Here is a 24,786-nt window from a genome sequence, read left to right as displayed (position 1 = left end):
AATAAATAATAGTTTTTTTTTTTTAAATTTTACAGTTCGCCTATATTTTACATAGCCTTATGCCCTTATATACTCTACAGAATGATTTTTGATTTACTCTGTACATTATGATATAGTATATTATGGCAGATGGATAGCTAATGCGTAAAGTGTAAACTACAGCCGCGTGGTTTCAAAGTATTTTCATCATTAAGACACACACCTACTAAGTTGACATTATAATTAAATTATAATTTTTAATCATTAGTTTTAATAGTTGATAATATAGAAATAGAAATAATAGAGTAATCAGATAAAAAGAACAATTTGTATAGGTGGAGATGGCCTATGGGATATGGCATAGGCTAAATGGGTAGAAACTAGAAACCTATACACATTCGCCAATTATAATAAGGAGGAGCTACGTTTTAAAATGTACACTTTTTTATTTTTAAATGTGGTCACCTATAGTCTATAGGTGGCATAACCGATGTATGTAATGGCATAACCGATTTTGACACAGACTAAGTCGCGGGTAACAGTTAAGTAACAGTATATAATAAAATATTATACATATATTATACGACGCACAAATAAAATTATCATTTTTTTTTTTAAATATGACTTTTTACATCTGGGTTTAATGTTTATAGTGGACTTATAAATTATATAAGGCTGTGTAAAATATAGGCGAACTGTAAAATTAAAAAAAAACTATTAGCTATATTTTATTAAAAATTGTAAATTTAATATAGTAAATAAAATATTCTATAATTTTGTCTCGACTAACATGGTCACATTGGTTTCGGCGGAGTCATTGACTTCTCGAGTGAAAAATCTGTTTTTATAAAATATATGGTTTGAGTGGGGTCACCAAGGTTGTCACCTTATCTTCTCTACAGCCGTGGGTTGGATCATCCACCTTGGTATGGATATTATATACCTTCGGGTCGTATAATGTAAAAATTCAAGGTTATTAACTGATAAGCTCTCATTTAATTTTCTTGGCCAAAAACTTCCATTTCCATTGTAAAATGTTGACAATTGTTAAGAGTTAACTGTGCCCTGTGGGGTATTTTGATTTGTATATCTAATAACCATAATATACTGTATTATTTCTATTTCATTAATGTTGTATGGTAATTGGTGCCCCGTGTGCAATGCCCATAACAATTCATAATAATTATTATTTATAAAATCATAAAATTTAATTTTTTTATTATAACTATGTATACTCTTTAATTTTTTACTATCTATCTCAAATAGCCTGTGAATTTGTTCAATGTCTAGTTATTGTTTATACTTGGTACGCTATAAATATTAGGTACTACGCATGGGAAATAGGAATACAATGAGAATTAGCAACTTCCTGCCACTGACCTACTGTATTTAATTTACGGGGTTCACTGTGATAATCCATTATACTAAACCCAAGAACCAAAACGACATGAAATATATCTTATATTTTCTACGTTTAAGTTAATAACTACTAGTTAACGTTACCGTGTCTATATTTAACACTTTTAATTGTAACCTTAACAATTTATCGCGTTTGTTATACAATTCATTTTGCTGCATATTAGGTAGAAGTCAATTCAACTAATTAATAAATCAACATATGTAAGTTTTTATATCGTTAACATTTAAAATAAATAAACATAAATTCTTTAAACAAACTATATGCCATACAAATATATTACAAATAATTTGTTTTTGTTATTTAAAAGTATTCAAAACTTTTTTTTATCATTATAAATAATACCTAATGGTTAACACTTATCTAAAAATACAAAAAGTTTTATGTAAAACTAAAATTTTTAAAACTTGTTTTTTTTTTAATTTAACATAGATATTAATTGTTAATTTTGTAGTACGGCAAAGACAAATTTTGAGATTCATCGATTGTATGAACTATATTAAGTATTTAATTTATAAACCGGACATTTTTAACATGATATTATTATACTTATAAAACTACTAATTCTATAATAATTCTGAATTTAGGAAAAAAATAGAATAAGAATTTTAGTTTACTTTATTTTAAATAAATTTTAGAAAGTTATTGAATAGTACAAAACCCTTTGAAAAGACCAAAAACAGTGTGTTTAATAACTAGGTGATTAAAATTATTATCAATATTTACTATAGAAAATAAATTTGTATTGATTAAATTTTTGGTTTATAGATTATTATAATAAAAAAAATTGTAAATTCTTTTATAAGCTAATGTAAATTTAAATATATTCTAATTGCTAAACCTATACTTGTTAAAAATTTTGTTAACTAGGTCTCATTGTAGAGCAGTTTACTGAAATAACTTGGGTTACATAGATTATTATTAATTTGAAACGTAATGATATCGGGAAAAATTACTAGGTTTAGTAGGTACTAGTATAACCAGTACTGCTGTATCTAATAATACTTTTTCAAATTAAATTTTTTATCTTAAAATAAATCTTAACCTAACAAAAAAAGAAATGATATACACAAATTAATTAAGAATGTATTTTTTTTTATTACTTGATTATTAATAAATAGTAAATAACACATATATGAGATTCTCCTCCCAGTCGTTTGCAAATATGGGGGAAGGGTTTGTCGTATTAGCTCCACTAGTCTTAATAATACTACTTTTTAGTAATTGATGTAACACAGGTAAACTGATTAACAATAAAGTATTATTATAAAATAATTATAGTATATACTTTTGTTTGATAATAATCATTGTTATTCACAACATATTTATATGAAGACATTTATTAGGTTAATTTACCAATACTAAATAACAGTTAGTGCAGAGTTTAATTTATTTTCAACCTACAATATAATTTATACTTAATCAATTTTCTTTGGCTTAACATATTTTATTAATATTGTTCTTTAACTTTTGTATGTACGTTAAAGGTTTTTAATCTTATTACAAGATGGATTTTGTTAAAAATGGACTTTTATTTTCAAAAAATACTATCAATACTATGTTTGGGAATACTGAACCTTGGCAAATAGCCTCAATAACAGCTTCTAGTATTCTAACATCTATTTGGCTTTGGAATTTTTTAGTTCAAGATGAAAGCAAGTAAATCTTCAATTAATTTTTTTTTTTTAAATTGTATACTTTTTAACAAGTTTAATATTTATTTAGGTTTTTATGTGAGGACAAAGAAATTTGCTTTCACTCAAATAAAAAAAATTCCTAAAATTGCCCAAAAAATAGAAGAAGAAACAAAACAAATATCAGACACATTTGAAAATGATGTAATAGAAAACACAAAGAGTGAAAAATATATTGTAAAATTACCTGTGAAAGGAATACCTAGTGATGAAATTATAAATACTGTCAATAGATACTTAGATTTGGGTATATAATGTTAATATTGGGTATATCTTTATTGTTTTCAATATTTCTTAACGTGTAATACAATTTTAGGTAAATATAAATGGAAAGAAGGTTATATTTCGGGTGCTGTATATTATTATGATGAAAAATTAATTGAATTGCTCACAACGGTTTATGGTCTTGCTTCTTACACTAATCCATTACATTCAGATATATTTCCTGGAATTTGTAAAATGGAAGCTGAAGTTGTGCGTGTAGTAGGTGATCTTTTTCATGGAGGGTCAAACGTTTGCGGAACGGTATTTAAACTTTATAATAAAGAATAATAGCATGTGTATTAATTTGTTTTTGTTGTTATAAAGATGACTAGCGGCGGCACAGAATCTATCATTATGGCGTGTAAGGCATATAGAGATTATGGAAAAAATGAACGAGGAATTAAAAATGGTGTAATATTAGCTCCAAAATCTGTCCATCCCGCTTTTGACAAAGCTGCTTCATATTTTGCGATTAGAATTAACCATATTGATTTAGATCCAGAGAATCTAACTGTTAATTTGAAAAAAATGGAAAATGCAATTACAAAGAATACAATATTGGTAATATATAATAATATAGGATTATAGGTATAATATGACTGTAATACATTCTAATTAATATTAAGATAAAAATATTTTTATAATTATAGTTAGTTGGGTCATTTCCTAATTTTCCATATGGAACATCTGATGATATTGAAGGAATATCAAATCTAGGTCTGAAATATAATATTCCAGTTCATGTTGATTGTTGTTTAGGTGGTTTCATCGCTGCATTTATGCCACTAGCTGGTTATTCTCTGCCTCCATTCGATTTTATACTACCCGGTGTGACAAGCATATCAGCTGATTCACATAAAGTAATTTTTTACAATTTTTCATTCTTCTTCTTTAAATATACATGCATTACATATTTATACTTCTAATAATGTTGTTTAAATCATTTATTTTTTAATCTAACATACCTAATACCGAGTGATATAAGTGGATGACTTTAGGTTGATTACCCTGTAAATTATATTTCAATTTGTTTTTCAGTATGGATTTGCACCAAAAGGTTCGTCTATAATATTATACTCTGATAAAAAATTCAGGCATCATCAATATTATGTATGTACTGAGTGGCCTGGTGGACACTATGGTTCACCAACAATAGGAGGTTCACGATCAGGCGGTACTTATATTTAATATGATATAATATATTAACACAATATAATATGTTGATTTTCAATTATAAATTTGTCTGTAACAATTGTTTTAATTAGGAATTATTGCTGCATGCTGGGCTACACTTATGCATTTTGGTTTGGATGGATATGTTGCTTCAACTAAAGCAATTATTAAAACTAAAACATATATTGAAGAAGAGTAAATAATCATAAAATAAAAATTATATATAGACATTGTTGTGTATTTTACGGAGCGCATTGTGGTCAATGCACTAGCTTTTTTAGAAGGATACATTTATTTGAACAACATAGAATTTCTTCTGAAAAGGGTGCTACAGATGTAAAAAGAATGATTTTACTGAACTGGTTTTTTTACTTAAAACATCTTGATTGTACAAAAAACTATACAAGAATTTTTATAATTACAAAAAAGTGAATTTTACATTTTTCGATGCCTTCTTATAGGTTATTAGACCTATAAGAAAAAGCTTGTGCTGTTGTCCACTACAGCGCTGAGTATCCTAATGCACGGTATCTTATTATAAATATAAAATGGCACAATAGTTTTTATATCTCATGAGTTTACTATTATTAGAATTTTCACTATATGCATACAACTTTGCAACATTTTTATTAGTTATTCCAAGTTACGCTAGTCTATAAATTATATAATTGACGAGTATAAATCTAGTTAATCGGACACCACTTTTCATATAAACATTTTTTTTTTTTACACTATAAGAATATGAAGGAACATCTATTATTACCACGTAAATAAAGTATTTTGAAAAAAGCATAGGTGGTCAACGTTGAAATGAGTTAAAATTTTTGTTTGGTACTTTTAAGACATATATATAACATGAATATTAAATAAGGTAGACAAGTTTTACTATTATTACTGTATAAAAAAAAAAAAACAATTTTTAGAATAAAGGCGTGTGATAAACTATTCTGAACGTTGTGATGTGAAACGGCCCTTATAATTTAATAAGTATTACATGATCACATTTTTATACTTGTAGATTACGAAAAATGAATGATATTTTTATATTTGGTACTCCAACTACAAGTGTCGTAGCTATAGGTTCAAATTCGTTTAATATTTATCGGTTATCTGATGCATTGAATTCAAGAGGTTGGAATTTGAATATGTTACAGTTTCCAATGGGGTAAATTTGTTATTATGATTTATATTATGTATAAAAAAGAATTTATAGGTGCAAGCTATTTAAAAATGTATGTAAACTTTTATAGAATTCATATTTGTGTAACACATTTGCACACCAAACCTGGAGTGGCATCCTTGTTTATAGAAGACATAAAGAAAGAATTGGATGAAATAATGAAAAATCCAAAAGTTGAATTGACAGGAAAGGTAATATAGTCCTACTAAAAAATCATATATAAGTCTATGGAAAGTCATACTTCTGACACATTTTTGTTTTATAGATAGCTATGTATGGTATGTCAGCTACATTACCTGACAGGACTATAGTTGGTGACATAACAAGATACTTTATCGATGCCATGTATTATACACCATCATAATTTAAGATACAACTTAAGAAATATTTTATCAGAATATTGGAATATAGTGTACACTAATTAATCTATTACACTTATTAAATATTATTTTATGAACACAAATTAAATTAACATAGAATAATCTAAATGTAATTGAAATGTATGTATATTTATATATGTATATGTAAAAAATATAATGGGTAAAGAAAAGCACATAACTTCTCTTATAATTTAATGAAAACAATTAAAACACTTCTCAAGGCTTGCCTAAAAAATTGCTGAAGGCCATTGAACTATAAATATGTTTAAGTGTAGCCAAGGAAAAATAGAATGTAAAACGAAACATTGTTTTAATTATTCTTATTATTATTATACAGCTTTTTTGACCCGGTGTAGCTATAAAAGGACTATTTCTTTCTTTAGACAGTTGCCTGCCCATATAGATATGACAGAGACCGAGTTAAATTAGTGTACTGTCTGATGAAAATTGTGGCACTCGTAGAGCACACCCGAGGGAAAAAGCATAGAATTTCTACAATCGAAATTGTATGCTGCTCTTTGTGTTCACCAGAATGTTTTTGTCACACAAGACTAAATAAAATAGAATAAAACATTGTTTAGATCTCATAGCTGAATTAAATTAATTTAAAAAAAGCAGTGCAAATTTTTATTAGATGTTTGTCAACTAATATAACAGATCTGACAATTTTTTTTTTTTATTAGTAGAACACTAACTTAATAATATTAGGGTTGGCGTTATTTTATGTAATATGCCTACAGGTGTTATTATTTAAATAATAAACAGTATATCGTGAAAAACCGTCCAAATAGTTGAGGTAAACCATTTTCAACCTTCTAATATTTGTTTATAATACCACCACCATAATCATTGATTTTATAATATTCTAATATTTTAGAATATTAGAAAATATTCTTTAAAGTCAATGATAAAATTTAAGTTTAAATTGTACCTAAATTAGTTTTTAAAATAGTATTTATCTAAAAATTAAGATTTTATTGGGCAGTTCAAATTTTACTTTTGGTAAATTATTAAAAAATGGGCTTTGGTTGGAATTTTGAATATGAATATACATGAAGGGCTGCGGGAAAAAAGATCAATGTCAATTGATTTTTTCATTTTGAAAATATCATGTTTTTAATTTCAAAACGTAATACATTTTGCCTGTATGCCTAAACTTCCAGCGATCATTACTCTCGACTAATTTGTTTTTTTCCCTGGTTCAAGCGCCTAAAAGATACAATACGTCAATACAAATAAATTGATACCAAAATCTCACTTTCAAAAAAAATTAACATTGATCTTCATTCCCCGCAGCCCTTAACATGGCTATACACAAATTAGGGTACTAATTATATTTCAAAGTTTACTAGGTCAAAATAAATAAAAAAATCATCTTTATTTTAAAAGTTAATTATAAATTATATCACTTAAAATATGTTTTCTCTAACATTTAGTCTAATAGTTCATTTAATGGATTTTAAAATTCGTAAAAATCTATAAACTATAACACACAGGTAATAATAATTTGGAACTGTATGAACTATATAATTAAAAATTAAGTCTTTTCACTTATCTTTTTAAACAAATTCTTTTAAGGTTGTTAATTATTTATAAGTCCATGTTATGGCTAAAATTTGTAAAGTCCGTTTTCAATTTAATAGATGGTTGAGCTAGTTTTGTAGAGTTTTGTGATACTTGATTATTAGAGTTGTATTGATGTTGCATGACAATATTAGTTTTTATTGAGTGCTCCAATCTTGTTTTTAACTTATTATTTTGTGCCATAATAGATTTAAATTCCTAAAAAATATAAATTCATAATACATTTTTCTATAAAAAAAAACAATCAGTTATATTGCATTTTCATGAGTAAAATGTACTTAAATTTTTTTGTAAAATATTGCCAATTAAATGTAAGGTAATTTAAAAACAGATCCGAACTGAGCCTAGATTGAACTGATTTTGGTCAGTAAAATACCTATCTCAAGTTGAGCAAGGTTACTAACCCTATTCAAAAATAAAGTATTACACTATGGTCTTTTTTTGTGTAGTTAATAACACCTACCTGTGGAAACAGAGGTCCAATTTTTAACAAGCATTGCAAGCTAAATTCATGTAATTTGTACTGGTGTTTTGTTGATAGATCATATTTGATGTGTTCTGAATCGATAAGAAAGTTAATTACCGCTGGTACAAGTAATGCTAACATTTGTATTCCTGAAATTAATAGAATTATTGATAAATATAAAAAGTGTCACACAATATCCTTAAATTGCAGAGTATGCAGCAGCCAATTAAAATGAGTCTTTTTAACAATATTTAGGACTTTTTAAATTTTACAAACTATATTAACTAAACAAATATTATACTTGCGCGTGTAAAATTAATTTATAAATATATTAATCATCTTAATGTAATAAACAACACACACTATTTTAATTGAATACATGGACATCTTAAAAAATTCATAATTTCAGCTATAAAATATATATTGAGTACATACTATGTTTTGGTGGAGCTAACTGGATCAAACTTTCAACAGCACTAATTGATTCACAAAGCAAGAGTAAGTGACACTCAAGCAAAGGAATTGGGACATTATCACATAATTGTTCTACAATGCGCGGAGCCAATGCTTGAATATATCCAGTTGCAATATATTTATCATTATGTTGAAATACAGCTTTTAAAAACTGAGTACACTTTATTTTCACCTATTAAAAATAACATTAAATTTAAAAATCGGCAGCATTATGGAATTAATTTACAAAAATATAATATTACTTGAATATTATTGCATCCAACACATTGCAAACAGTAATTGATGCAAGGATATAAAATATTTTGCGCACACATTACATTAGGTGGGGAATGTAATGTAAATATAGAAATTACCGTTATCATTGTAATCTCATCTATTTTTTTCCCTTCATTTCCTATATGAAATGTTATAAAAGTAAAACCATTTAAGTTTTTATTACATCAATTATTTCTTATACATAATTTTACACATTTTAATATATATATATATATATATATATATATATATATATATATTTAAATTAAAATGAATTACAGGAAGGGTAAATCGCTCAGTAGGCATGATTATTAATTTTAAGCATATTAACTGCAAATATATAACTATATACCTACTAAGGGATTTACCCTTCCTGTAATTCATGTTAGTTTGTAAAAAAAAATGCTCCCCCACGCACCCACACATGTATACATGTATCAAGCCACTTCAGATTATTGAAACCCCGTAAAAAGCTACAAATAAAATTTCAAGTTATGTATGTAAGTTAATTATTTTTAAACTATTGTAAATTTATTACCAGTTTTAGAAAAATCAATAAGTTTTGTAACTGTGCTTTGTAAAAGTGCCCTCCATTGATTTTCAGTTATTTCATTATAACCATATGGATGTTTACAGAGTTCAAGGAATAAGTCCAAAGTAGCTACTACAGAGACCTCAAGTTTGGAAGATTCACTTGAAGATTCTCCCAACTCTTTTAAAATATTGGTTGAGAGGTATGCAATGATAGGAAGGATCTGAACGCCTCCTAAACAAGAATAAATGTTAAAATACACATTAAACTAAAATAAGTTAAATTAAGTCTAATTGTTGAGCCAAATATTTTTTATTAATAAAGGCTATTGAAAAAAAAAAAAAGTTAAATGTCATTGAAAAAATACCTTTTGGTGAACAAAGAGATGGTAATTGAGCCATTATGTTCAATGTTGTAGCTATTATATTGTGGTTTATGCAATTTGGAAGCAATTTTTTTGTAGATGTTACAATAGGTGTAGGATTCATTTCTGGTATCTGTCGCACAATTAAGCACATACAAACTTCTAAAGTAGCAAAAACTATACTTTTTTCATGCTCTATGACTCCATCAATACCACCATCACCAAAACAGTAATTTTCTTTAGGGTTTATCAACTCAGTACATTTAACTAAAAAAAAAAAAAAATGTATTTAAAAAATAATTTATTAGAAAGGAGTTTTGTTCCATCATAGGCGTACGCAAGCACAATTGACGTGGAACAAGCATGCAAACAATAGTAAATGTGGGAGGCGTTTCACCAGCTGTTATGGGTATGAGCTTATACAACACTTGTTATTTAAACATTGCAACAAGAAACTGAGTCTAAATTTGAGCGAGTGATAGGTATAAAAGAATATGGGTAAAAAGGAAAAATTTCTGTTAAAAATATAATTGTTGATAAAAGCGTTGTAATGGCATAATGTGCCTAAAAATGTATTTTTAGTATTAGGGTGGATACGTTTAGATTTGATCGTCTGTCTATAATAAGTTGTTGCCGTTGTTACCCATTTATCGTACTTAATAATATAGTTAAACATTTTTTAATTATCTAAGTAATTTTTAAATGAGAAATAATCTTAGACATGTTGTAGTAGTTATACTGGAAGAGAGGGTAGTGAATATAATAAGTGTGTATGTGCTGCAGTAGGGTACAAGGAAAAAAGAAAAGAACAGCAAATTTGTTATTTTATGACCACAAAAGAAATATTAAAGGTTTTTAGATTGAAAGCAATTCCAGGTAGTATATCTTACCATAGGCTGATTACTAAATGATAACGAATAAAAAATAGATAGTGGAAGCCTCCAACAAAAGAGATAGTAGACGTAATTGAGAATTATATGACATAGATGGGGTTGAGTGGATATTGGGAACTAGGGTGGTAAACATTCAATAGTTTGGAGATGAGGCAAGGAAGATAGAAGCAGAAGACTGGTTTATAGAAAATTAGTTAATATAATGTGGAACAGATATTTTATACCATCAGTTTTATTTTTATTAATGTCCATATCCTCTTGTGCAGCTTTAACTATTTGTTTTACTATATCCATAACTAGTTGTTGAACTTCAACACTATCATTGGTTAGAAGTAATCTAAAAATAAAATGTATTAATTTAAATTTCTTTTACCTCATTCATATAATAGCTTATTACTTGTGCATAATATTTAATGTTTCAACGGCTAAAACTTGATTTTTCATCATAATTTGTCGTGCAAGTGAAGAGTCTAAAATTGTGTACAATGATTTCAAGCAAGTTTTGAAGTTGTCAAGATTCTCTATTGTTCGTTGGTTACATATGGCTTCTGTACAAAGACCTGAAAATATATAAATTAAATATACTTATAATTATTAATAATTAAATAAATAACCACAAGATTACAAGTAACAATTTTCATAAAAACAAGTTTTTAAAAAATACAATATTTATCGACCCCGTTCATACAAAACACAACTTAAGTCCAAAAATGTTTTTTATGTCCCTATTATTATTTGTTAAAAAAAGGAACAAAAAAATAATACAAATTTGAAAGTGTCCTGAACATGTCAAAGAGTTTATAACAATGATTTACAAGGAATTTTTAATTCCAATTTTACAATATACTCAAGACCCAAAAAACATTTAAGTCGAAAACTATAATTTTGGACTTAGTGTGTTTCGCATAAGCAGGGTCAATACATAATTACTAGAGGTCTCTATTACACGTGTATTCGATTACACGTGAAACATGTGTAATTATAAATACATGTGTATTCAAAAAATTTTATTTTTGTTATTAATTTTAGTTTCACGTTTAATATCACGTCTATTTAATTATGCGAACTCAAACACAAGTATAATTGTATAAATACGTTAACTCAAACTAAAATTTTTAACAAAATACATTTTTTTTAAATACACGTGTATTTATAATTACACGTGTACATACACGTGTATGTTAATTACACGGGGTTCGTGTACACGTGTATTTAAAAAATCACTTTTAAAATCACAGGCACTAATAATTACTAATTAAAAAAAAAAAAATACCAAAAATTAAAAAAAATTTATCCTGAATTTCTTTTTCAATGGTATTTTTTGTTTGTTTAAAATCTTCTGAATTCAACCATAAAGATAATGCGTACAATATAGGAGGCCATGCATTTTTATAATGACTTCTGCTATTGTCCATAGTACTTGAAGTGTAAAATGCACCACCTTCGTGAGGAAGTTGACTGTTAAATTCTATATAACAAAAATGATACATCTTAATGAATACTTATAACAAATATTAGTCAAAGAATGTCCAGGTATAATTTACTAAATACAAGTATAATTACCACAAGGCAATAATAAAAGAGCATGGTCTTTAAGAGCTGCTTGCCAATTTTTTGATAACAGTTCTAATTCGGGGCGAATTAAATTCAATAAACTATCATTTTGGCTTTCATATTTTCCAAAATCATCACAAGATTTATTTGTATTCGAACATGGAATCTTGTGAAAATTACCAGGAGCAATACCACTATTGATCATAGCAATGATATAAATCTATATAATACAAAAAAAAAAAATGTATTAGTTAATTATATATATTACACAAATTAATTTATTAAATTAATTGACATTTGTATGTAACTTAAGTATGTACCTGAGACCAAGCTTTAAGAATAGCTAAACACTCAAATGTAGCAACACTTTCATTGTATAAGCTATTAAAATTTATATTAAAACCAGGTTTAAGCTTTTTAAGAGATATAACTAGAAGATGATAAACTCGTTTTAAATCATTTATATCACGAGCCACTCCACTGCCTATCCATGTTCCACAAACACGACAAGCAGCTGCTGTTACATGGCTAGATGTATCCTCTGAAAAAGCAGGTCGCAATGCAGCGCTCACCTATAGTTGACAAATATAATATATTAAAAAATAATAATGGAAACACCTATTTAAATTGCTATTACTTGAGCTTGAAATTGTTCTAATAATAAATGGCCTGGAAATTCAGGTTCTGGTACTTGAGCAAATTTCTCTATGATTTCATTGAGAGTTTCAAATCCTTCTAAACGTAACTGATCACTGTCACTGGTTGCAGCCATAAATGCCATTCTTATTAAATCAGACAAATGAAGAATCAAATAATCACCTGAAAAAAATAAGCTTACAATAACCCAGGTGCTGTGCCATGTGAAAATTAAAAAAGAGAATAGACTTTAATAGTATCCTTCAAGAGAATATATGACTATATTATTGCATTTGACAGTGACGCATACAAAATTAGAGAGGCAGGAGGTAAAAGGGATAGTCTTATCAATATTGGTAGGAAATTAGAAATGTTCAAGATGAGTTAGAAGAATTATAAAAAAAAAAGAATTTGACATCGATGACTCAATAGACAAAAAAACATATCCTAATTGTTTACATTTTTACTAACCTTTATTATTTGTAAATGATAATTCTTTTGCTAAAGATAAATTGAAATGTGGAGCAGCATTGCTTTCTTTGTAGCAAGTAGATATTATACGACAAATACACTGAACTGCAAATACTCTAGTAGGCCACCGAGGTTGATGTTTTCTTTTAATGGATTCCTGTTCTTTATTTTCCATTTGAAACTCATCTTGATCATCACCAGTTTCTTCATCGTCATTCATAATATTCCCATCAGACTTGTCTATTTCTTTATTATTAACATCTAAAACAGTTATGCGTTTATAATAGTTTATCAAAATAATTATATCAATCTGTTATATTAATACAGTATATTACCACAACATGGTCAAATAGCCAGAAATACATGTTTAAACTTTTAGCAAATAAAATAACACCTGAGTGAAAGGATCATTTAGGAATCGTATTATTTTTTTTTTACGATTTGGAAAAGAAAGTCAGAGAGTAGTTTTGAAAGGGTAGATTAACTCCAAGCACTCGAAAATTAAAAAAATCTCGTTAGCGCTTGCGCCAGTGTTTACATTGCCATTTAATTTCTGTATTTTCATTGCAGGTTTTTAGTACTACTATATTTTACATAGCACTAAAATTATGAGGAATACATTTCAATATTTTCGAGCACATAAATTAATAAATTAACTATATTAAATATACCTAAATTAAAAAAAATTATAAATTATGTAATTTTCATCTAGTTATAAAATTATGATTTTAAAGATATAAAATACACAAACTGTAAGAAGAATGTTACATACATTTTAATAGCGTCTCCAATGTAATAAGTTTCAATATTAAAATAAAATATGTAATAGTTGCGTCTGTAGTGCGGTGTATTTACATCGCAATCACACCCGATTTTGTGCACTGAAAATTTGTGACTAATTACTGTTATGTTAGAGTGGACCAATACAATTTATAAGTATTGAAACTATTAAAAAATATATAGTGTACAAATAGAGGCTACATTTATTTGGTTAGTCAATTATTGTGAATAGAGACATGGGTTTAACCAAAAGTTGTGGTGTAAACACCGCGTTTACGAGCGCTTAGTTTTTAAGTGTAATGTTTAGATTGGAACCACAAGAATATTAAAATGTTTAAAGTTTATGGAGTTAGTCAGGACTACTTGTAAAACAAAAACTTTAAAAGAATTGGAAAGGATTGAGTATTATTATCGTTTATCTAAAACTAAATAATTTTACAGTTAAATAATTGTACCTGAAGAAACAGCCAAAACAGATTTACACAAATTTATCCATTTGGTAAGATTTTCTACAGCTAACATTTGAAGCATACTTATTAAAGTGTCATGAATATCTTTAATGAGTTGTTTATCCGTTTCTGTGTCTAACATATTAAATAACACACCAGGAAGGCCAGAGTCCGTGAGAAAAAAATCTAAACAATTCAATATACAATTTCAAATTCAGGCTTCAAATGATGTAAGGCAATTTTTTAATTATTTGTACCTTCTCTGATATTATTTTCATTAGATTTAACAAATGAATCTGCTATTTCACAGACTTCTTTAGCTTCCCTTTGTGATAGTTGGCGCAGGCATGACACCGCTGCTTTTCTTAAAAGTAAATGACTATTTGACAAATTTTGCTAAAAAAAAATTAATAACCATATATATTATACTAATTTTATTAACAATAACATGGAGAAGCATTTTACTGACACATAATGTCCAAACTAAACCCGTTAAGTTAACATGTTTTGGTGTAAATAAATGCAATTCTTGTAGGCAAACTGTAGACTCAGCTTGGACTAATGGATCTTCATGATCTTGCATAATAGCACATGCACACAAAAAAGACGATCTTGCAGTTGTAATCGATGCTGAATTACCTGTAATACATTTTTATACTTAGAATATATAAATTAATTTTAATACAAAAAAATCTAGCGCAATTTGGTCGGGGCATAGTGGGAATGGAGCATATTGGGGCAGAAGAGGTTATAGGTCTACAGAAATTATTAAAACTGAAAGTGGTGATAACATCATTTTGACGCTATGATGCAAATCTGGTAGACGCATGGTATAAATATTGATAAAATCAAAATTGTAATGACAATAACATGCTTTAAATTGTATTTTTTGTAAAGGCTAGATACAAATAGGGTTTATGGTTTGTCCATAATATTTTGTATCTTTTTCTTCTTCATAATATTATACATTTGGTTTTTTTTTTTAAGTCCTTTATTTGTAATAATTTATATGTTAAAACTTTATTTACACATGAATTATATTATTGTAATGTAACCATTGGGCTTTTAGCCCATACTTATAATAATAAATAAACAAAAATAAATATATTGTAATGAGCAATAATATAATGAGACTATGTTTTTCAGAAACATGTTGACTGTTTATTCACTCTTACATAGCAACCTACAAATTTATCAGTCTAATATTTGTATAAAAAGGAAATATAAATGACAATATTATGATTCAATTGACTTATAATATATACAATATTAGTTAATCCTATAAAAAAAAACACCTATAACCGCAAAAAACGTTTTTAGCTCTCCTGGAAACTACAAAAAAAGTAGCTTTAGACCTTTTTATCAAAAGTTCCCACCCCTTCTTGGGAAAAGAGTTTTTAATACTTAGTTGGTTTGTCAATGTTTATTGATATTATTAATATACATTATTCTATATTATATATTTTTTTTTAAAATTTGAAACTAAACTAATTTAAAACTATTTTTTTAAAGTTATAGAGCTATTATTTTAGTTGAAAAATATATGTACATTTATCGGATGTTTTTCTTGAAAAGATAAATTTTTGACCCAATAAAGTACATTATTGGTACAATTTTTGATCTATAAATTTGCTACATGAAAAAATATCAGGGTACATTTGATTTATTCAATAAGGATCTATTTAAAAATGTATAGATTATAGATTACTTGATTGGAGAGGTTGGGAATAGTACATTATAATGTATCCAATCTTTTAAACTACAGATTGGAACTTTCAAACTAAATATATGCCAAATGAAAATATAAAATTATGAAAAATAATAATATAGTTTTTATTAAGTTCTACCTCACCCTTCTCTATATTTACATTATACATATAAGAAATAGTAACAAAAGCGTAATTAATTTAAATTAATTACAAATAAAAGTATAGCAATAATTGTATTTATAGTAAACAGACATATACCTTGTAACTCTGGTCCAATAGTAGTGATCAATGCAGATATTAGCTTTCCAATACATTGATGAACATCTGCATGATAATGAGGTACTATTAATAACAGTTTTAAAGCCAATGATAGTGAAGGTTCAACGTATCCCCTAAACATTGGACCTCCAGAATTTGCAATAAGAGATAATGCATGTAATGACCACACCTGAAAAAATTGCATTTGAAGTTTTCTATTTCACAATTAAATAATTATTAATAAATTTATACTTGGACAATTGGTGATGTTGTGTCTTGGGCTAGAGCAAGCAAAATGCTGACACTAGTATTTAAATGATGTGAAGATCCCATTCCACCAACATGTTTATGTAAACATCCAAGAGCTAAAGAATGACCAGTTCGACTGGGAACATCTCTAGCACAACGAAGACGATCAAAACTAGTTTGTGCAAGCATAGCAGTAAAACGAGAATCTGATACAGCCTGTGCCATACGCCCCACACTCTCAGCAGCAGAAATCCGTAGAATAGTATTACCATTTGTTAACGTGTTCTACAATATATTTGTATTACATTACAACATATGTATATATATATACCCAACGTAAAAATAGGTGTATTTAAAGGTAACCTTAAATTTTTTTCAGGGGTCTAACATTTTTAGATATTTAATATTAATAATCTTAAATTTTATTACAACATGTTTAGGTGGGACTTGAAGGAGTATTGAAGGTGAGAGCCTATTCTGACCTCTTTGTACAATTGTAATACGTCAAAACATATAACAAATAGCAACAATAAATACTAGCCAAAAATATTGAAAATCAGTGAGTAATAACTACATAAAAATTCACTTTTACATGATTATTCTTATTTGGCGACTATGTTGACATCTTCAGCGTTAACAGGCAACAGCATATTTTAGACAATTGTTTTAGCTGTTAGACTGAGCGCTACTGCTGTAGCGCTGAAGACAGCAATATGGACACTGAAGTATAGTATTCATTTGATTTGTTCACTATAGTGGGATTTTTTTCAGGTTAACCTGAGATATTAATTCATTAAAATAATTAAATGTAATCAGTTTGATATTAAGGAATAAATTTGTCAATGATTGGCAGAAATTTCTATATAATACTATATTTCGTAGTTAATTTGATGATTGACCAATAATATATTTTTTCCTAATTATTATAATATTTTTTGTCACTTTATTTGAAGTATCCAAGGGTTAATTATTCATTTGAAACTGATACTTACATTATTATGAATACTACGAGACTATTTTCTCAAGTACTCTACTGTTTAAGAAATGCACAAAGAAATAACCATATCAAGTGGCGTAATACATTTTCGAGACCACTTAGAAAGGGCTATGGCAAATGCCTTAGAGTGTGATGCTACTGTGCTGACTACTGACCCTTAAAAAAATAGGGCTCCTTAACTTGGTTTCCCAGTAAATAATTGGTCCCAATAAGTGCCTGGATGCATCAAATTTATAAATGTATATTAAAACACAATTACTTTACCATAATCAATGTAGCTGTTGTAGTCTTAATTTCATCATGTTCAATAGTTGTTTTTGTATCTGAAAGTATTTTCAGGCCAGTTAGAAGTGAAGCAAATATATTTATAGAAATAGCATCACAACGAAACGATTTTGAGTATTTTATTTGGTCAGTAAAATGGTCTATCATTTGAATTCTGTGTTTGTTGGCCACTCGCGGAAAAATTAAACCAAATAATGTAATAGAAGCATCTATCACTGTTACACCTAATGGCAAAGGACTAGGAACCAATTCATCCTATAAATAAAGAAATTGTTTTTAAGTTTTATTACATTTCTTTTTTTATATTTCTAATATGCTTACCTTAGACACCGAGAGGTATAGGAACCGAGGATCATGTTCTAAAGCTCCAGATCCTATAGCATTATACTGAACAAGCTAAAACAGAAATGAGACGTAGTACACATTCAAATTTTTATAGGCTTAATTATTTTGTTTATTTGTTCATTGATAATTTATTAACAAGTATCCATTTAGTATTATTACAAGATATATTGGTTTTTTTTAATAACATTATGTTCAAACATAAAAATATTAATACAATAATAAAATGTGTCTAACGAATCTTACAATATTATATATATAGTATGAAATTTGTTTATAATAACTAAATAATTATTGTTCAATATGAAATACAGGAAGAATATAAAGTTTAAAACTTACATAATCATAGTCAGACTTTCTTGAACAATCCACCTTGTTTAAAAGCAGCGTAATAAAAACCAATTTTGCTTTAAAATTTTACAATAAACTACTATGAATTCATGAATACATTTTTTGTTGACTATACATATTTTTGACACCCTTCAATTGAGCCTTTTTTATACAATATTAAATACAATTGAAAAGCTATACAGAGGAACAAATCTCCTTTATTAAAAACATCCGTTTTGCATTTTTCAACTTATTTTTGTTTAATAGAAATTATTTAACCAACATTTACACTTTCTTAAAAAATTATTAAAGATTGAGCGGGGTATTGTAGTTACACTGTCCTGAAGATGGAATGAGCAAATATTCCAAAATGTTGGGAGACCAGTCAATCTACTGAAGTTGGAGTAACCGTAATATGTGTAAATAGTATAAATTAAATTTACTTTTCAAAGGGAAAAAAAAGAAGTAAATAATACTATTGTGTAACAAATACCTGTCTAGATATTGACCCTATAGATGTTTCTTTATCTAAATATCTTACAATATAAATACAACCAAATTATAAGTTTCTAACTTTATGTTCTTTTTTGTTTTTGTTGAGAGTGAACATTAATTTACTAAAACCCCCTTCCTGATGATTTTTTTACACAATTTTATTATGGTATAATGTTAGTGTAGGAAATATGATTTCGACACAAACTTGTGATACAGTTTTAGATTTGTGAATTTGATTTCTTAGCAATAATAAATATTTTGGAAGAACATAAATTACCTGATCTTCAATTGTTTGATGGTGTGAGTGTTGAACAGGACACAATCCTAATAAAACTCCTTCTTCGTTTTGAGACAAGTATCTTAATTTAGAAGTGATAGTATTTGCTGGATTTTCAGCTAATGTAAACTCAGAGACTAAAAGTCTCAAAATGTGTGTATAAGAAGCTACATTACAAATTATAGACAGAATTATAATTTATAGATTATGCAATTTTCTATTTATGTTATCAATATATATATATTACCTTCATAGTTTTGAGCAGGAATCAGAGATAATGTTTCATATAATCGTAATCTTACTAATGCAATAGGCGCCTTTAAATGCTGACCACAACTTTTAACCACTGATGTCATACTAAAACATAAAAATCATTTTATATTACGCTCTAACACACTAACAATTTAATTTACTTTATCAACATAGCCAATGCAGATTCTATTGGTGTTAATAATCTTCTAATTATGTCTTCAGTAACCAAATCACTACAATTATATAAAAAACTATGGATAGATGCCATAGCACCAGCTCGACCTTCCAATGTTAACTAAAAAATTAAACATTATGCTATGAATTCAAAATGATTAAGATATCAATATTTTAAGATAATTAATCACAAAGAGAAGTTAACATGTAGTTTTCATTTATATATCCTATATTATATTCCAATAAACAAAAAAACAAAAATCTGACCTGCCAAGTAAATGCATCTCCTCTAGCCTTTTCAGATTCAAGTTCTTTAGAGGATCGTGGGAAAGAGTTTCTCCATAAAAGAAGCATACGAGGTAACAGACCTCTAACTACACTAACACCTTAAAAATAACAATGATATATTAGTAGAAATATTAAAAATTAATTTTAATTTTGTTGTAAAAATAAAAAAATTACCTAATGACATTACTCCACCAATAAGCAACCATCCAGCTTGAGTTCTACTAAGTGAAAGTCGACTATTTTGGCTGGCACTACGTAATAAATCTTCTGCAATATTGAAAATGATCTAAAAACAAATTATACATTAACTCATTAATTTAAAAAAAACAATTTAACTGTATTCTTTGATTTTAATTCAAAATGTTTGTAATAGTTTACTTTTCCACGCATATGAGGTATACCCAAAGGTGAAATACTTGTACTTCCAAGAATACCAACAAGTACAGCACTATAACCTGATATTATTTCTGGAGTGGCACAAGAGCTTTCAATATTTTCAATGCAACTAGAAAAAAAATGTACATATATAATAACAATAATAATAATAATAATAAGTAGTGTTATTGAATTTGAGTCGGTTATTTAAAAAATTAAGTTCCATAATGTCAAAAACTGTAACTTTATACTAACCATAAATAACTTAAGTACTCTAGGAACTTATATTGCATTTTCAACTATATATAAATGTATTTTAAGGATTTGGTTTTCATAATTCATAGTTTTAAAGATGAAAGGTCATTGCTAAAAATGTGGTGTATGCATATAATACGTAACTATGTATATCAGTATTAAATTTGGCAGTAATTTTTATTTAAAAAAAAAAATTAATTTCTGTATGAACTTAGTTAAATGATAATGCTATATACCTATGGATATGTATTTAAATATTTAATAGTATACCTTAATTTTAAATTTAATTACATTTTACATTTAAAATTCTCATTGACGATAAATAATAAAAGAAAGGTCTAGCTCATGGCTTTAGACGAAAACGTAGAATGAGATGGGGTAAAGGAGGCTTAGCCCCTCCCATGAAAAAAAAATAGAAACATCATTTTTTATGTCCAGAATACACAGGTGTAAGAATTCTCACCACGATTCTGTAGATTCACAATTTGTGTAAAAGGTTATAGTCTCTCTCAGAAATGCATCATGTATCATGCCTATGTGTATAGATAAAAATATATTATCTATAATTGTGGTCTGACTCGATTAAAAAATCAAATTTATAAAAACCCAGAAGAGGTTGGATAATTTTACCGACTCTCTTTAGCTTTGAGCTAGACTAGAATAACAATTGAAAAATATAATTAAATAATAAATATTACCGATCAATCAAAGGTGTGCACTGACTTGGCAAGGCAATACAAACACACCGAAGACACCAAGCAGCAGATAATCGAGCAGCTTGACTTGGATGAACCAAAACAGTTAAAGCTGTCTCAATCACATCTAAATTGTATACATTTTTATAGATATAGGTACACATATATTAATTAAATATATAAAATGTTTATAAAGGATTATACATACTACAAGTGCTATCCGATACAAGATTAATAGCCATTGTACCCATATTAAGTAATAAGCAACCCATCTCCTGTAGTGCACAAACAAGAAAGTGCTGACCAAATATTGTTTCTTGGTTGAAATCCTTAGCATTTTCTGGGCTAAAATCTAAAATTAAATATAGTAAACATTTTAAGTTGAACAATTTAAAATTTTAATCTTTTTTTTTACCAATTGAAGTCATTTGCTTTTTTACTATTAAAGCCAATTCTTTACAAGCTGAAGATTGAGCTTTTTCTCCTAACATTTGTCCTAAAACGCTACGTAGTATAAAGCTTACACATTTTCTAGAATAAACAGCATCAACATGTGTAGATGCTGATTTTGGATTCACAACAAGATCCAAAATATGACGTATAAAAATATTTAAATTTTTTTCCAACCAATTTATTTCCAAAGTCTGAACAAATTCCACATATGCCTATACATACAAGGTAAATTATTGAATCATATAAAATGCATATATAATTTAATAATAAAATAAAGTTTAATTTTACATATGTCACCCCAACTCTAATTTCTCTATGACTGCCGGTATTTCCTTTGATTATTTCTCCTGTGCCTTTAAGAAAACCAGTTCCACCTCTCAAAAAACCAGTCATAAGTATACCCAATGCATCTTCTAAAGATAAACTTTTGACAATTTTACTTGGTTGCACTAAAATTAAGATTAAAATAAAATTGTATTGTTCTATTTGCTCTTTTAAATATTTTCAAACATATACTTGAATTGTATTCTTTTGTTTGAATTTGAGTGGAAGCTATTAATGATCCCAACAATTTTGCAACAGAACACCTTACTTCATAATTGGCGTTTTCAAATGCTCGGAAACATAAAGTAGCCAAGTTTTCAAGATCTATTGTATATAAAAAGCTTGGATATTTAACCAATTCAGATAAACACTGAAAAAAAAAGTAAAATGTATCAAAACAAAAGTAAATTAATTTATTCAGGGTTGTACTAAGAGAGAAAGGGGTAAAATTGGGAGAAAATAGATAGTTATTATTATTAGCAAATGGCACATTTTGTCTGGGAGTAGGCCCTATTTGGTTGCCGTGTGGCACATGACATTTCTGCCATGCAGCAGGAGAGAGGAATGGTGGTTCCTTTTCACCAGACGATTGCTCGTCCAGCAAACAGAGCACTAGTGACCGAGTGTCAAACCAGCGACAGAGAGCACTAACACACTTCTGCCTTATCCACTCGGCTTCTCCTCCTCCTCTTCGATTGTCATTGTAATAGTACTTATAATGGTAATTAAAACCCTGAATTTCTTTATGGAACATTGTAAAATAATTTATGACTAAAATATAAAATAGTAGATACTTTAGCTGTAGATGAACGAACTGCCATAACTCGATCAGTTAATGAATGTCTTATTGCTTTGTAAATATCTTTGTGGATATTTCCCATTACATTACCCATTCCTGTACAAATCTATAACAAATACAATGAGTCTATTCAGTACCAAAATACATAAATAATTAGATCACTTAACAATAAACTTTAATTTACTTACTTTTTCTAATGTTATAATTATTTCTACTCTCATTTGTGATTCCGCATGTTTAAGATTTTTTATTAAAATATAAACAGTTTCTTCATAAGAGCGACCCATCATTCGTCCTAAGTTTTTATACATATAACCAATGCAAGTAACAGCTGCTCTATAAAAATAAATTGAATTGTTAAGAAATAAGAATATTAATTACTACTAACTATACTTACAGTTTAGTAGCAAGATATGCTAAAGAGTCATCTTTGACACGTAAAATGTCATTACATTTATTAACAGTGTCAAAAAGTAAAAAAGTATCTCCCACATTAAACAAAGTTGAAAGACATTTTGCTATAAGTATTCTAGTGGGCGGACCAGGATTTTCTTGTATTAAACTAGTTAATTGTTCAACTAATTTTTTCTGACATTCTTTAATATTAACCTTAAATATAAAAAGATATTGTTAAAAAACTTAAATCTAAAATAATATAAAATACGAACTTTATAAGCCGTCGATAATGATTTATCCAAAAACCGTAACCACTCAAAAATAAACACTGGTCTTTTAGTTTCCGGCAATTGTTTTAATGCTTCTTCATTCAACAATAAACTATTTGAATCCATCTTATTATTTACTTCTTAAACTAAATACATTTATTCAAAACAGACAAATAAATACATGTCGAAGACACCAAATCGCTATAGAGTATAGCTAATAAATATTTATCACTAATAATTATTATCACACAATAATTAATTTATGCATTTTATGATAATAGATAGATTAAACGAGCACGATCTTATACCCAGTCTGGGAACTCCGTTCACAGAAAACCGTAGCCGTTTTGTCCAATATGGCGGCCACGGGCGTAATGTTTTACACACAATTCACGACAAACCCAACCAAACAATAACTGAAAACGTGTCGGCTGATCACGTCTATGGCCGCCATATTGGGGAAAAAAAGACTACGTTTTTCTGTAAAAGGAGTTACCTATGATTGTCCTGCCCTGTCCTGTTTCAGTGTAATTTTCAAATTTGCATTAAATCTAGTATACACTATACAGTGTACTAGAATTATAACTAAAATTTATTCACAACACAATGTACTATACAATAGAAAATATACTAGGCATAATTATTCTATACATGAATATATATATATATATATATATATATATATATATATATATATATATATATATATATATATATATATGTATATATATATATATATATATATATTTATTAATATTAATTATATAACGTCATAGAAAAGATGATAACTATAAATTATACCAAGTATAAACTATAAAAACAAACAAAATGAATAAAACATTTTATCTTTGATGTGGAGCTATTTTAATTTATTTATTTTTTCATTATGTCTGGTCTTACGATTTCTTCATAGTACTACCAATAAGGTTGACAAACCAATAAATATATCATAAACCCATTTTCCTAGAAAGGGTGAAAAATGTTTCATTATTTCGCTTAAGGTAGGAATTTCTATGGTG

General features: G+C 27.4%; 2 protein-coding genes across 7 annotated transcripts; one reads left to right on the top strand and one right to left on the bottom strand.

Moving 5' to 3' along the window:
* The first annotated feature begins 440 nt into the window (after positions 1-440).
* On the top strand, positions 441-6,264 carry LOC126838678 (sphingosine-1-phosphate lyase). Of its 4 annotated transcripts, none has more exons than XM_050573302.1 (11): positions 441-520; positions 2,884-3,051; positions 3,122-3,337; positions 3,407-3,615; positions 3,679-3,915; positions 4,005-4,214; positions 4,393-4,528; positions 4,620-4,722; positions 5,546-5,692; positions 5,778-5,898; positions 5,973-6,264. In XM_050573302.1, exons 2-11 carry the CDS (start codon positions 2,904-2,906, stop codon positions 6,069-6,071), a joined length of 1,626 nt encoding a protein of 541 aa, XP_050429259.1. In that variant the 5' UTR covers positions 441-520; positions 2,884-2,903; the 3' UTR covers positions 6,072-6,264. The 4 variants fall into 4 exon arrangements, with proteins under 4 accessions (XP_050429259.1, XP_050429258.1, XP_050429260.1 ...); XM_050573301.1 differs by lacking the exon at positions 441-520 and adding an exon at positions 994-1,599 and having other exon boundaries at positions 5,973-6,263; XM_050573303.1 differs by lacking the exon at positions 441-520 and adding an exon at positions 2,071-2,095.
* Positions 6,265-7,534: 1,270 nt separating this feature from the next.
* On the bottom strand, positions 7,535-24,279 carry LOC126838100 (HEAT repeat-containing protein 5B). Of its 3 annotated transcripts, XM_050572230.1 has the most exons (37): positions 24,264-24,279; positions 23,771-23,913; positions 23,500-23,711; positions 23,291-23,438; positions 23,098-23,208; positions 22,496-22,673; positions 22,268-22,428; positions 21,942-22,191; positions 21,735-21,878; positions 21,530-21,653; positions 20,580-20,706; positions 20,376-20,487; positions 20,181-20,299; positions 19,901-20,034; positions 19,735-19,844; positions 19,488-19,654; positions 18,725-18,757; positions 18,365-18,439; positions 18,023-18,298; positions 16,765-17,046; positions 16,513-16,702; positions 15,015-15,184; positions 14,803-14,941; positions 14,552-14,731; positions 13,317-13,577; positions 12,847-13,028; positions 12,530-12,781; positions 12,219-12,429; positions 11,929-12,123; positions 11,053-11,215; positions 10,880-10,992; positions 9,766-10,029; positions 9,405-9,632; positions 8,854-9,005; positions 8,573-8,783; positions 8,135-8,286; positions 7,535-7,869 (listed from the first exon to the last, which is right to left on the bottom strand). In XM_050572230.1, the coding sequence occupies exons 2-37, from the start codon at positions 23,891-23,893 to the stop codon at positions 7,678-7,680; spliced, it is 6,141 nt and encodes a 2,046-aa protein (XP_050428187.1). In that variant the 5' UTR covers positions 23,894-23,913; positions 24,264-24,279; the 3' UTR covers positions 7,535-7,677. The 3 variants fall into 3 exon arrangements, with proteins under 3 accessions (XP_050428187.1, XP_050428186.1, XP_050428188.1); XM_050572229.1 differs by lacking the exon at positions 24,264-24,279 and having other exon boundaries at positions 23,771-24,137; XM_050572231.1 differs by lacking the exons at positions 18,725-18,757; positions 24,264-24,279 and having other exon boundaries at positions 7,537-7,869; positions 23,771-24,125.
* Between the last annotated feature and the right edge of the window lie 507 nt (positions 24,280-24,786).

This window comes from Adelges cooleyi, unplaced genomic scaffold, assembly GCF_023614345.1.
Source record: "Adelges cooleyi isolate 19-005CV unplaced genomic scaffold, UGA_ACOO_1.1 ACOO_flye_CR_arks_rails_tigmint_CR_PRNA_30, whole genome shotgun sequence".
In the NCBI taxonomy this organism is placed as follows: Eukaryota; Metazoa; Arthropoda; class Insecta; order Hemiptera; family Adelgidae; genus Adelges; species Adelges cooleyi.
Note: the sequence above shows the minus strand (reverse complement) of the source record. Positions and strands in the feature narration are given on the sequence as shown.

Excerpts from the sequence above, each read along its gene's own strand:
- LOC126838678 (XM_050573302.1), top strand. The coding sequence starts at position 2,904 with ATGGATTTTGTTAAAAATGGACTTTTATTTTCAAAAAATACTATCAAT. Across the intron at positions 3,052-3,121 it reads TTTTTTAGTTCAAGATGAAA|GTTTTTATGTGAGGACAAAG; the intron begins GCAAGTAAATCT and ends ATATTTATTTAG. Across the intron at positions 4,723-5,545 it reads AAAACATATATTGAAGAAGA|ATTACGAAAAATGAATGATA; the intron begins GTAAATAATCAT and ends TTATACTTGTAG.
- LOC126838100 (XM_050572230.1), bottom strand. The coding sequence starts at position 23,893 with ATGGATTCAAATAGTTTATTGTTGAATGAAGAAGCATTAAAACAATTG. Across the intron at positions 23,439-23,499 it reads GCATATCTTGCTACTAAACT|AGCAGCTGTTACTTGCATTG; the intron begins GTAAGTATAGTT and ends TTATTTTTATAG. Across the intron at positions 14,942-15,014 it reads GTTTAGTTTGGACATTATGT|CAAAATTTGTCAAATAGTCA; the intron begins GTCAGTAAAATG and ends ATTTTTTTTTAG.